At 39.5% G+C, this 13,828-nt stretch overlaps 1 protein-coding gene across 1 annotated transcript in view; it reads right to left on the reverse strand.

Moving 5' to 3' along the window:
* cygb2 (cytoglobin 2) overlaps positions 1-13,828 on the reverse strand; it is a 32,025-nt gene that overhangs the window by 14,764 nt on the left and 3,433 nt on the right. The window contains exon 2 of the mRNA XM_034687518.1: positions 7,628-8,367. Coding sequence (XP_034543409.1) covers positions 7,628-7,812 — 185 coding nt within the window. The 5' untranslated portion in view covers positions 7,813-8,367. The remainder of the gene's footprint in view (positions 1-7,627; positions 8,368-13,828) is intronic.

Below are 13,828 nucleotides of genomic sequence, written 5' to 3' on the forward strand. Positions count from 1 at the left end.
TTGAAGTGATGGTGTTAAGATGCTAAATATCAGACTTTAATGCACGGTACTAAAGATCAACACCTGTTACAGCACCAAGCATGTAACCCTGATTCAGAGACATATATTCTGCTTATAGAACTTGTAGATGTTAATGTATCTGTGTGTATTCCAGATGAAGTGGAAAAAGAAGTCGTTTTATTAAGAAAAAGTTTCACCATTAAAGTTTGTAACTGAAAATTTAACTCATAACTCTTTTATAATCAGATTGTTCTTAAAACTTCAAAACAATGATGTTTGTATTGGCCTCAAAAACCCAGAATATGGTATTAATTCTTACCACAATTGAAACATAACTGAACCAAATTATACTAATTTTATACAGTTTGGGGACATTTCCTAGTCATCACTTCAGCCAGATTTAAACTTCTGTGTTGAATCGAGGGCGTAGCCTACATCGTAGGTCTGCATACCTACGCAGAGGCTTACGCATGTAGCCGACGCGCACCTCTCCTAAAATGTAACTACGTATCGAATCGACAAGGACCGCAAGCCCTCACTTTATATTTATAGGAAACCTGTCAATTCTACAGTTTGATTGAAAGAATGAACAGGTTTCTTTACATGAAACGTTTTTTTTATCTGTTTGACCCATTAACCTTGTTGAAATGCATACATTTATTGATGTAATATAGATAAAAGCCTAAAGGCGAATATTTTGGCTGATATGAAAAAACATATGAAAATATATGGCAATTTGCAATACTTGTAAAAATACAGGTGATGTGAGAAGGAGCAAAACAACGCTCCCTTAACACAACACATCCAGTTTAACTGTACATCTCAGAATGGTAATCCTGAGCCGCACCAAGAGTTACTGAAAAGTAGGACTGAAAAAGCATTGGCGTCAGTGAAAACCTGTCAGAAGGTTTAAATTCTGGTACAGGAGAGACTTGGGGCCTGACAAACTCTCCATTTTAATGACTGGCACCCATGCTGTGTAAATAGTGAGGGAAATTGCTACCACACCCACCTTAGCACCCATTGGTGTGTCTTAAAATGAAGTGTGGTCAGGTGCAAAGGTAGTGCAATGCTACCTTGGGGACGCAGAAAATGTCTGTGCTTTAGACCAACAAAAACCTGGTCTAAAGTTGGAAGTCCATGGCACAGTACTTTCTTGCTATTTAGAGGGCGCATCAGTGAGACAGTAAGATGATCATATGAGTTCACTACTCACAATCCCTTGTCTCCATATGTCATGATACAGCACTCAGTATGAGGCTGATCCAAGGATTCCAGAAGACAAGGACATCATCACTGTTATCTCCTCACACACCTGCTTTATCCCAGCCCTACATGGCCTGAAAGCTACAGCATGATAATGAGCTCTGCATTATCTCCTGCGTGCTCTCTCTCAATTTTTTTTACACTCCCTAAACATAACTCCTTATGCCACGAATCATGGTGCCCCCAAATACTGATTCAAACCGAACAGTATCCATTATGCATGCAGTACCAGCAATACAGCCATTTGACCCAGCAGCAAGACGATGTAATAACAGCCTACCTTTCTTTAGTGTAAAATGCACAGGAAGTCATTATTTAGATCCTGTCTGATACTGTAGGCGTGTCCTGAGTTTTGAATAAATAATGAAGTTACGCTGCTGTGCCTCGTGAATAAATGTACACATCTACTAATTAGGAGTCCCTGATCATTTCTACTGCACAGAGGTATTGCTTCAGTAGATAACATCAACCCATGCATCTACATAACTCACGTGTTAACCTTTTTGTGTTTGCTGAACTCAAAACAAGTCTATGTAGACCTTTTAGTGGCAAGACTGTCCTTCGGTTCAAAATACTCTGCTAGAGGTAATTTAGCTTCATGTTGAGATCTGTTTTCTGTTTTGCTGCTGTAGAAGGATCACATTTTTCAAATGGTGACATAGATTTGTGATATTATGGTTCCACAGTGACTCCCTTATTTGTAACTTGTATCAGAACTGTAATGTTAAATGTCTATGGAGACATGGAGAAAACACTTTGTTCCTGTGTGAGAGAAGTCCTGGTGTTCAGTACTTTCGAGAGCTTCAAGCACATTCGTGCACCTGACTATGCATTTAAATGAAGTCATCAAAGCCCATGCAGCTCCATTAGTGGAGCTTGTTAATCTCACATTAATTAGATGGGAAAGGTTTTCATAATTTTTTGAGTACCATGAACAACCTTCAACATTAATGCTTGAACTCCAAGATCATATTTTTCAAGGAAAACTCTATGAAGCCACATCATGGACCTGAATATTGACAAATAAAACTTCAGCATGAAATCCTGATTAGGTGAACCTACAGTATTTTAAAATGTCATTACAACTCAGATTTTGATTTGACATGATGTAGATACATTCACATCCCCCAGATAAAAACTCAAAAACATTTGGGATCCATGGATATCTGAGCTCATGCACAATTATCAAACAGAGACACAGCCTCTGAGAGTAAGAGCACACTTTTAAGGGCTTCGTGTGTGGCCAGCGGTTTTTCAGATAAGCGATAAAGGATACCCAAGTCAGTGACTTTCTTATTGCATTTATTTTCATTGTGTACAGTCAATCTAGCAATTTGAGAAAAGAGAATAGAGTTGTAATTGAAAACAGGATCTGTTTGAAACAGGGTTTCCATACATGTGATCTACAGAGATGTAGAGAGCTGTTAGCAGGATTTTTCGTTCTTTTGTTTTTTTTGTTCTTTGGTTTCAAAGATCTGCACATTATTTCAGCACAATCTGCACATTTATTAAACTAAACTCATTTGAGGCACTTATTTAAGTTGTTGAAACTCTGGATTTTCGATCCTGATAGGAAACCAGAACCATACGTGCCACTACATTCATACATTCTTGCTCTGCACTAAAAAACAAAAGCCTTGCACCATGCGATGTTAGGTTGTGCTAGATGTGTGAAAGTGATGATAATTTCAACAGATACTGCAAGGCATTTATAATAAACCAATTCAGTTTCCATCTCCTGTTATGAAAACAACATGAAGTGCTTCCAATTAATCAAGTGCCATGTCACAAAATTATGTTCCGTTGCCACTCTTACTAATCTTCAACTGGGTGAAAATGTACTTGAATCCTCCCATTAACTTTGTCATTAAAACAGTACAATTCAAGTCAAAGTGTGCAGGAGTAGATTGTTCTCTCAAGCTGCCATATGCACTGTTCTAATGTAGCCCGAGGATATCTCTCTTTGGTGCAATTGCATTTGTACGCATTAGTAGAGATCAACTGTCACTGTCTGTTCTCTCCATGCAAGCAGGCAGATGGATTGACATGAAAATGCAAATCAGTGTACTCATGTGGGATTTTGTGCATGAATGTGACCCAGTGCCAGCCTCAGGTTATGTTAGGTAACTGAGGAACTGCTTCGCTAGCTGTTGATGATACCAGTCTTTCTGCTTACAACTGACAACGAATGACAAAAAGGACATTTCAAGCACTGAAGAAATCTGTGCAATTGATATGAAGGTCAGTAGAATCAAACACTATCATTCATTGTTGGCTTACATGAGTTAAACATGAATATATTTTGGTTTTAAATTGACAACAAGACAGAGGAAATCTGAAGATGTCACCATTGACTGTTTGCAATGGAGCAATTTTGACATTTTGCACCAATGCTAATGAAGAGATATGGACACGGACATGAAAGTCACTAACAAAAGACCAAGCATTAAGCCTTCACCACAAAAGCATTGGTTGATGGATCCTAAACTGTCAGGAACTGGGGGTTCAAGAGTCGGGATGGGGGCAAATCTCAATGGACCAACCATGAAGCCATCCTGTACATTCTTGGAGAGGACCCTTTGAACTGTGTTGGGTTCTGCTAAGCAAGATTGGAGATTATTGCAAGGTGATTCAGGGATGATTTCAATGCCTGAGTGGAAACTGAAAGTGACACCTTGGATGAGGACTTGGATGAATGTGTTGTTTGCTAGTTTGCTATGTTGATAGATGTTTTAAGGTGCTTGCTTAGTCAGAGACCCCGTTTGGTGGGGTTATGAGAGCAACAGGATCTGCCACTTGTGTCACCACAGAAGGAGTTGCAGAGTGCATCAACCTGAAACTTTGCAAAAAGGTCATAAAAGTTGTTGTACACTATCCTGCCTTCTTGGTAAAGAACAGGTCTTTACCTTCTGTCCTCACCTTGGTGAATTGAACCAAATGGCTGTTGATGTAATGTTGCCAGAAGTGGAGGTTGATGGTTTGGAAGTGACAGAAGGTGGAGGTGCAGTAGGACTGAATATTTAGAATACAGCAGGGATGCATGCAGTTGGGGCAAAGGGGTGAGGTATTGGTAATGCAACTATACACTCGGTAGATGGATGCAAAGGGGCCCAGGAAAGGTCAAAAGCCAAAATAGAATGTGATGCAAACACACAGCAGTAGAGTCCGATCAAGGAAACCCCAGAGAGTGCCCTGGAGGCAACCTATGGCTTGGGATGCGAAAAGAGGGCATGGTCCGAAATAATGGATTGATAGTCATCTAGTTCTTATAGGTACGTACACATGGGTAATGGCACAGCTAAGAGATGATATGATGTAGATGATTGAATTGGTTTAAGAGGTCTTGTTTCTGTGCAAGCTCAAGGTACCGATTCCTAGCTAAGATTTCTATAAGCTTGGATTGTATACCTGTCCTATTGCACCATGTAACAGTTGTAAATGTTTATGTCACTTGTTAGTGAGTGCAAACCTAGGCTATTGTCTAACAGTGGCAAAGTTTTACTTAAAGATGCTGTTTTCTAATGAAATATGATTGTTTGATGTTTCAGTGGCCACTATTAAAAAGCAACAGCAGCGTTTCAGCTGACACACAGCCTACATGAACACCTCAACAGTTTGAGCTGTGGTTTAGCCATGCGCCCGCTGCACGCTGCTCAGGCAGGATGTGTAAAAGAGCTGTTAGCCTTCAGTCAGAAGACTAACAGCTCAGAAGTAATGAATTCTTGAAAAATACAGGCTGAGGCTGATGACTGTTCCAGGTTTCAAATTTGTGAATGATGCAATGTTTGATTAAATCAACACCTCTGTGTTTTGTTGCTCCTTCACTAGGATGAGCCCTGAATTGTCAATATGCATCTGATCTCTAATGCGATGCTTTGATATGATTGATTTTGATGTTAGTCACAGTGAGCTGAGATTGAAAGGAAAAAATCAAATCTTTTCAACAAGGCAAGAGAAAACACAACAAATAAGGGAAAGAAAGACGTGCTACATAAGAAATTTGAAAGGACTCACAGAGGGAGACATTTAAGTGCCAAAGCTTGTTGCTGACATCCACAGATAAGAGTATAAGACACACACACACACACACACACACACACACACACACACACACACACACACACACACACACACACATACAAGCTGCACTCTGCCCCCTCCACTCTCCCTCAGGGATTATTGTCACCCAAAAAGCGAAAATCAGTTTGTCTCACTCGCATCAGTCTCCTTGGCTACAACAGGCTGTCCATTTTAACAAGCCCTTTAGGGCTTTCTCCTTAAAACACGAAGTCAATTTAACCGGGGACATTCAAACAAATCAGCTCTTTCTTCTTGGATATGAAAAAAAAAACATGAAAAGAAGCTGGAAACACAGTCAAGCCACGTTACATCCAGTTCATCTGTGACTCTCTGCAGTGATGCTACACTAAGAATTACTGCCTGTGGGAGATAAGGCTCTATGAACAAATGTTTGATGTTATGGTTCTGAATATGTTTTGACAACTTAAGAAGACAGAGGCAAGGGTTGAGCAAGAGCCGTGGGAAATATAAGAACAAAGCGATTACAGTATTTTAAATGATGAGAATTGATCATGCGTTTACTTGTCTACTCATAAATTCTGTTTATGTATAAACTCAACATATTTGAACCTCAAAGACAGAAAATATCACACTGAAGCGGAAAAGTGTTCAGAGAAGTGAATGATGAAGTATTTCTCCAGCATCTCAACGAGAGACATGCAATGTTCCCTCCTTCCCTACACTTTTCACGGCTCAGTCGTTGGTGAGAGATTGAGGGAATGGGTACAAAACATGTTGTGTGTACATGCTTATGTGTGAGTGTGTGTGGCTTATGCAAAAGCTAACTGTGTCGACTGTTGCTGGGATGCATGAGGTATTATGCAGTGCAAATTAGTATGCTTTCTAATATCTTTTGTTTCCTTTAATTAAAAACAATCTTCATTCATTTGGTATGGTTACTTAAAATCAGCACACTCTGGAGTACACACCTATCTCATTTAAGCATGATTATGTTTAACAACTAGAGGTCTGCTAAAACAAAACTCTCAGTAATGTGCATGCAGAGTTAAACTTGACTTGTTTTGGTTCAGTCAACAGATATCTGTCATTAGGCAAGATTGTGGTGCATGATAAACAGCTGTAAGTTCTAGTTTGTTCCCTTTACACATAAATTACATAAATTAATAGACTTCCTAGTTCTCTGCTGACTGCGTATTTGTGACACATAAACAGTAGAGCCTTAAAATGATGATGCTTTTTAAATAATTGTGTATGGCAAGATTTGTTCAGGGCCTGTGACTATCACATGAACTGCAGTTGTCAATGAGGCCATAATTGACAGCACAGCACAGCAGCATTCGACAGGGGGTTGATCAGGATATGCACATATTAGATAATTGTATAAAGTGAAGTCTGTGTTTTAGTTAATCTGGACAGACATACCAACATAACCCCAAACTCTCCAGCATTTCTGTGTCATAGTGTCACGTGGGAACAAAACATGATGGAGGGAGAACACAGGATTATATACCGATGAAGATACATGAGATAGAATAATGTTATACAGTCAAATTACTATCCAATTTGTGATCGTAATAAAAATAGAAAAGTTGATATCAAAACCTCACCAATACCTACAGAAACTGCAGCTTTGGTTGCCATATTCTGATATGCCTGAGTTGTTTTCCAGACATTTTATGCATTTGATCCATTGTTTTTTTTATCTTCATTAGCCACAACGAAAGATATGTTGTTAAAAGAAAAAGGTGGTTTCTCTTACATTTACATGATTGGTTTTCAGCTTTTACATTTACACTAATGGTTACCCGGTCAAAGAGGCTGAAAATGCAAGAGCTGAATAAATAATGAAGCCTTCATGTCCTGAAACGTTTCTTAATAATATACTAGATGAATAGTAACTTTCCATTGTGACTTTTTTCTCATAGTTAAATTATAATTACGCTTAACATTTTTACTTGTCTTGGTTGTACTGAAAAATCTGTTGACAATGCCTCCATTCTTTTGCCTCCATGTGTATATGTTGCAAATAAAAGTGAAGTGTACTCGTCAAGACAAAAAAGCAAAGAGCTAAAAAAGGTAAAGAGATCCTATCACTATAGCTTTCAGCTACTTCTTTCTAAAGATGCATAGCATGATGAATCCACCAAGGACAATAAATCAAGAGCATCATGATTCATTGTGACAATAAAGCATCTTAATTCAAACCCAGTAACATACGGACACGTCAGAAAAGCGGAATGGAGGCCCTTACTTGAAAACACATATCATTAAAGCTGAATAACTCAAACTGGAGCTGAAGTTTTCACATACTGGCTCCCACCTTATGAGAACGGACACCCCCACATCCTCGCAGTTCTTGTAGACAATCCCCCACGTGTCCTGGATGATCTCCCTTTCAGTGTCGGTGAGAGGCTCGGTGCGCTCCGGACGATCATCACACTCCACATCTCCTCTCCGTACTCCCAGCATCTGCGGAGGTGGAGGTGGCGATTCTCTGCGAGACATCCTCCTGCGGCGCAGCAGCCCGGAGGCTCCCAGCAGAGCCCGGGGGAGGTAGGGAGCAAGGGAGGGGGGGAGGGTGACAGAGAGCTGAGACCCCACGGCGGGAGCTGGGAGAGGAGAGTCGGGATGAGAAGAGGAGCAGAGAGGAGGAGGAGGAGGAGGAGGAGGAGGAGAGGGACTGGAGAAGAGAGGAGGGAAGCAGTTCTTGCGGGCGGTGAAAGAAAAGGAAAAATGAAGCTCCCAAACCACTGCCACCCACCACACTCTCTTACCCAAAAACTCTCCCTCACTTGTCCTCTGGCCAACTCGAAACTTATTTCTCTCAATGTTAAGCTATGTCTCCCCCACCTCTTTTATTTTCTCATCACTTCTTCCACTTCTCTTCTCCCCTCCTTGCTCTCTCGCTCTGTCCTTCTCCCTCTCTCCCCCAGTAAGGGAGATGCTTGACAGTGATGCTGCTGTATCTCCCAGTCACTTCTGCTCCCCCTCTCTCTGATCCTCTCGCTCCAGTGGAGAAGATGAGGCGATCAGAGGCTGTGGTGTGTGTTGTTGGAGGACCTGATGGAATGAGAGCAGGGTGGGGAGAAATACAGAGAGGGAGAGAGAGGGAGAGAGAGAGGGGTGGACATATCTGGAGGTAAAGAGAAAGAAAAAGAGAGAGTAGCAGGGGACTCCGATAACAACCCCAACACACAAATTTACAAACAGTCTCTTTGCAACTATACATATTTTCCTGTACTTATGCTTAAGAGACAAATCAAATCTGAAAACCCTGAAATCCTAAACCATGACTCCATGACACCTCACTGAAACTGCCACTGAAATAGGTTTGTATACATAAATTCTATAAATCTATATAAATATAATTTTGATAGTTTTATTACGGTGGAATTTTTTCTACACGTCTCAAAAGACAAGGTATTTTAAGTTTTGTGTGAAAGTCCAATCAATGTTCACTGTGAGTGTAGTCCATTGAAGCAACACATTTCTGGGAAGTCCTAGGAGTTGTGCTTGCAGTCCTTTTTCTGGTACCCTTGCTTAATTGAAAGGGGCTGAATATGTGAGCAAGCCAACTATATTCCTATTCACACTCTGTATTTTCACTTTTGGGAGCAGACTAAAATGACCTGTTTAATCTGGGTAACCAGTTTCACAGTTGACAGATTTGGCATCCTAAGATTAGTCTTTAGGCAGACTAAAATGTGTTTATTGTGTTACTGATTCTGTCCTATTAGTCATTGAAAAAGTAAGACTCCTTTAAGGTTATTTAGCAAACATCTGCAGCCACGGCCTCCATTCAGTGTTTTTTCCTTGACTTTTTACTCTTGCCAGATAAATGCAAGTAAATATTCATGTCCAGCAAATGTATTTTCAGCAGTTGTTTTTATGTATTTTTGTCCCAATTTTGCAAAACAAGCAAGCAGAGACCTCTAATTCTGGATGAAATATCCTGTAGTGCTTCCAGCCAACAACTTACATCAAATGTTATGACAATGCTGTGTTTTATGTTATGTATTCCATCCAGTTTATCACTCAGACACTAAAAATCCTTTAAAAATATTCCAATTTATATTAATTTTTAACACTACTACTGTTAACACTCCCAGTGTGGATTGACACCACAACACTCTGATCTAAAAAAAGATAAGCATACATTCCATCACTAAGTCTTAAATGACAGATTAAAATCTGACTGCCCCTCCAGAAGGTATCTTATTGATGATAATGGCCATAATTTCCTGCAAGTAACCATGTCAACATTTCAAATAGCGTTACGAGCCATTGTAACCAAATATTAACTAGACCTGCCTTAATTTTAAACTTAGTTCATCTTAGAATTTTGTATTATGCTGCTTCAAAGTCACAAAAAAATCACTGCAAGAGTCTCTTCAACCTCAACTGACAAAAACAATGCCATTATCCAGATCCTGCTATAAAGACAACTCATTCCTCCTTTTTAGAAAAGTTGAATGGATTGAATATCTTGCCATCTGGTTTGAATGTGAAGATTTTCTCTATGAAAAACCCTTGTTTGGAGACAGATGCCTGGTTAATGGAACTGAAACAGCATCTCTCTGACTGAGAATTTCAAATATTGACAAGTTGCTGCCTCCCCTCTGAGGCTCCTGGATTTTCATGTCTTCTCTCTGGTTCAACACCTCTGAAGATTAGTGCACTCACCACTGCTTTCTACACGCTACAGCTGGTTTAACTCCCCCTATCTGAGCACTGTAATAACCATAGATATTGATACTGCTGGAAGTTTGCTATCTCTCATCTCCACTGCTCCAGTGAGTAGTTCAAAGCACCAGGAGCTCAGGACCAGAGCTGTCCGCAAAGACTGCCTTTGATGTTCATGCAGAAGATTAAAACACTTTTTTTAAAACTAAAAAATCAAAGTACTCACACCTCCCAGTGACTCCAAGTACATATCTGATTTCAACCTGTCTGCTTCTGGTTTGAGTGAGCATATACTTTGTTTATTGCCAGTTTTCATTATCAATAACAGCATCCATCCATTTCTGATGTAATTTGTATTGTTCTCTATACCTTAAAGCAGGGTGTTGATGTAAAGTTTACTTAACTATAACTGACATACTCTTAGGTTAAAGAATAAAAAAAAATCATATAAATGTTTTACAAAGACTATGTCATGCTTTAAAAAGCCTTTTGAAAAAAGCTCAACTTTTTTTTTCAAGTTTTCCATCATGAAATAAGCTGCCTTTTTATGCCTGCATAATATGTGTAATGTAAAACATTAACATAATTAGAACCTCTTTAAAAAAGCGTTTTGAATAATTAAACAAAAATGACTTATTAGAAACCTTACATTACTTTTTTTAGTTTGACTTTTGGCAATTGTTTTCCTCCTATTTGATTTGTCCTTTTTTTTCTTCTTTTCTTTACCCACCAATTTCTCTTTATGCTTTGGCAATATGTATATAAATCCATATATGTATCCTGCCAAAGAAAAAGAGAGAGAAAATACAATCTTGTGCTGAAGAGTTCTATTTCATTAGCTAGCGGAAACAAACTCAGACACAGAGACTTGTGTTTCTATATCAATAAAGTATAAATAGATCCAGGCACAAAGGTTCTGCTTCTCCACAATCCTTCTCTGGATAATACAGCAGGCAGGTTCCTAGTTGGAAAGCAAGCTGAGGATATGTTAGGAAATAGATTACAATGTCATTACCGTCAATGCATTGGCTGCCTCAATATGACAATATTTTATTATTTATTCCTGCAAGCTTAATTAAATCCCCATTGGCAATTCTTTATTAAGAACCAAATAGTGTCTGCAGAAAATGTCATGCTTTATCAGCCCCTTCCAGTCACAGGCTGCTGGGACGCTTTTACAATTCTGAAATCATGAGTCTTGTTAAAAGTGTTCAATTCTGAGGAGTGTTCAAATACAACCCCAATGCTTCCTCAGAGGCGTCTGAATTTATAGACAAGCATTGCCAGGGAAACCACTTTCACAGCTAACTAATAACAAGCAGCATTACAGAATCTTAAGCTTTTACTGTCAAGGGTCAAAAAGGCTATAAAAAAAGGAGGCCATTTTTATCAGTACAGTAAAGTGGATTCAGCTCTGTTCCTCATGAGCATGAACCTTGAAGAAGGAGTGTAAGTTTAATGCCTGCACCACCTGTTGGTTTTTGGTGGGATTCATTTTAGAATTGTTTTGTTTATTTTCAATTAACACACCAAAAGCTGAGTACAAATACAAGATTTTTCTTTGCATACAAAGAACAGACAGCCTGGAAACCATAAACAAACATTTACAGGGTTTGCATTAAGTGTTCTGGATTACCCTCACAAGCCCCACCTTTAATTCCACCCAAGGAAATGTTCAACTAACAGCGAAACTTAAAACTCTTAAAGATTCATGTTAGTTCATAAAAAGTGCTTGGAAGTGTGAACTGATTGCTTCCAAGGAGTTAAGGATGCCCTGATACTTGGAAGCCCTCTGTGGACTGCCTCTCGTGTTCTCAGCTGGATCTATGGCCCAGCAGGAGTAGATATTGAGTCACTTTAGAGAGGCTTTGTTTGACATTTCCTGTCTGCCTGCTGTGAGATTTTAACATCACCATGAAAAAAAAAGGCAGGCAATAAAAAAGAATAATTGAATAAAATAAAATTGTTGTTTGATTCTGGAAGATACTTACTGGTTTTCTAAATAAAGGAGGATCATATAGCCCCACTGAAGAAGATCAACAACAACAATCAAATTGAAGACTTAAAATTGAGATTATTTGCAGTATGCAAGATCCAAAAGAGCAACTCAGTCTATGCTTGCTATAACTGAAGACAATGCCTAAGGAGGTCGAACATTTATCTTTCAATCTGGCACCGTAGTATTGAAAATGTCACATTTGACATTCCTTATCTGTGCTTTCAAAAAAAAAAAAAAAGGATGGAGATGTTTGATAAAGTGCTGTCTAGACAAAAGCAGGAGAGGGATGGTGGAGGACGATGCTGATGACAGGTCTATTATGCCACAGAGGCGACTGGAGAAGCCAACAATTGAGGAATGGAGCTGTCACAGCATTTTGCAAAATACATCCACACCAAAGGGTGTCACTCTGTCACTCATCAAGACACGATGAAATAACTCACTCAGACATCTTGCAGCTGTCACTCCAACTCTGCCAGTGCTCAGTATGTCGCTTTGAATATTTAAAGAAATATTCTCATTCTTTTTCTCTGTGACCAAAAAAGTCTGTGCTTATTCCCGTAACCGGTTCATATATGAAATGATAAACTCAGTGATGAAGATTATAGAGGCAAAATGGACACTGCATGGTAACTCTGTTATTTCTGAAACTGAACAAATTGCCATTTGGCTGTGTCATTTACTAGATTTTTCCTACTTTGGATGTGAATAAATGATTAGCAAATGCAGGAGACAGCTGTTCAATAGACCCAGGATGTGGATCAAGTCGGAGGTCTAGAAAGCTTCCCTTAGCTGCTGCTGCCCTCTACTGTCTGCTGCAATTTAATTAGCAAGCAAATACATTTCAATTATGATATGAGTTTAAAGGGCATATGAGGTGAAGGTAAAGCTGACTGCTTAAAAGAGAAAAAGCATCTCAGCATTTTGAATTTTCAGCAGAAAGGTGGTAAATAATTGAAAAAGGAATTCCTTGTATTAATCCAAACTTTGATTTTCTAGATGACAGCACTCTTCCCTTTAAAGGGCTCCACACAAACGGAGGATGGCTGTGGCTCAGTGATAGTCAGTCAACTCTTATTCAGAAGGTTGGGGATTCGATCCTAGGTCCTGCTATCCACATACCGAAGTGTCCTTGGGCAATACACCCAAACTGCTCCCCATGGCTATGCCATCGGTGTGTGAAAAGGGTTATTTAATACTGATGGTGATTTATTACCCCTCTAGAACGGTACGCTCCCAGCATGCAGGCTTGTCCTACCTAAAGTCTGTAAAAGTAGTATTGGGAGGTAGAACCTTCAGTTTTCAGGCCCTGCCCCTCTGGAATTATCTACCAGTCAGGGTCTGGCAGACACCTGACTGGTAGATGGCAGACACCCTCTCTACTTTTAAGATTAGGCTTAAAGTGTTCCTTTTTGATAAAGCTTATAGTTAGAGCTGGCTCAGGCTTTGACCAGCTCTTAGTTATGCTGCTATAGGCGTAGACTGTCGGGGGAACTGGCACACTGACACACTGGGATCCTGCAAGGTGCAATGCTTAGTGGATTAAGATGAGATAAGATTGAGTCCTGTCAGTAAGAGGGGACTGGATTGTGTCCTGTCTTGATGTTGGGTCTTTGTTAATAATTGAAGATAGAGTATTGTCTAGACCTGCTATGTTTGTAAAAGCGTCTTGAGATAATGTTTGATGTGATTTGGTGCTATACAAATAAAGATTGATGGATACATAGCAGCCTCTACTATCAGTGTGAATGTGTTGTGAATGGGTGAATATGACATGTAATATAAAAGTACTTTGAGTGGTCAGGAGACTAGAGAAAAAGCTTCATAAACACAGTCCAA

This window comes from Notolabrus celidotus, chromosome 7 (genome assembly GCF_009762535.1).
Source record: "Notolabrus celidotus isolate fNotCel1 chromosome 7, fNotCel1.pri, whole genome shotgun sequence".
NCBI classification, from domain to species: domain Eukaryota; kingdom Metazoa; phylum Chordata; class Actinopteri; order Labriformes; family Labridae; genus Notolabrus; species Notolabrus celidotus.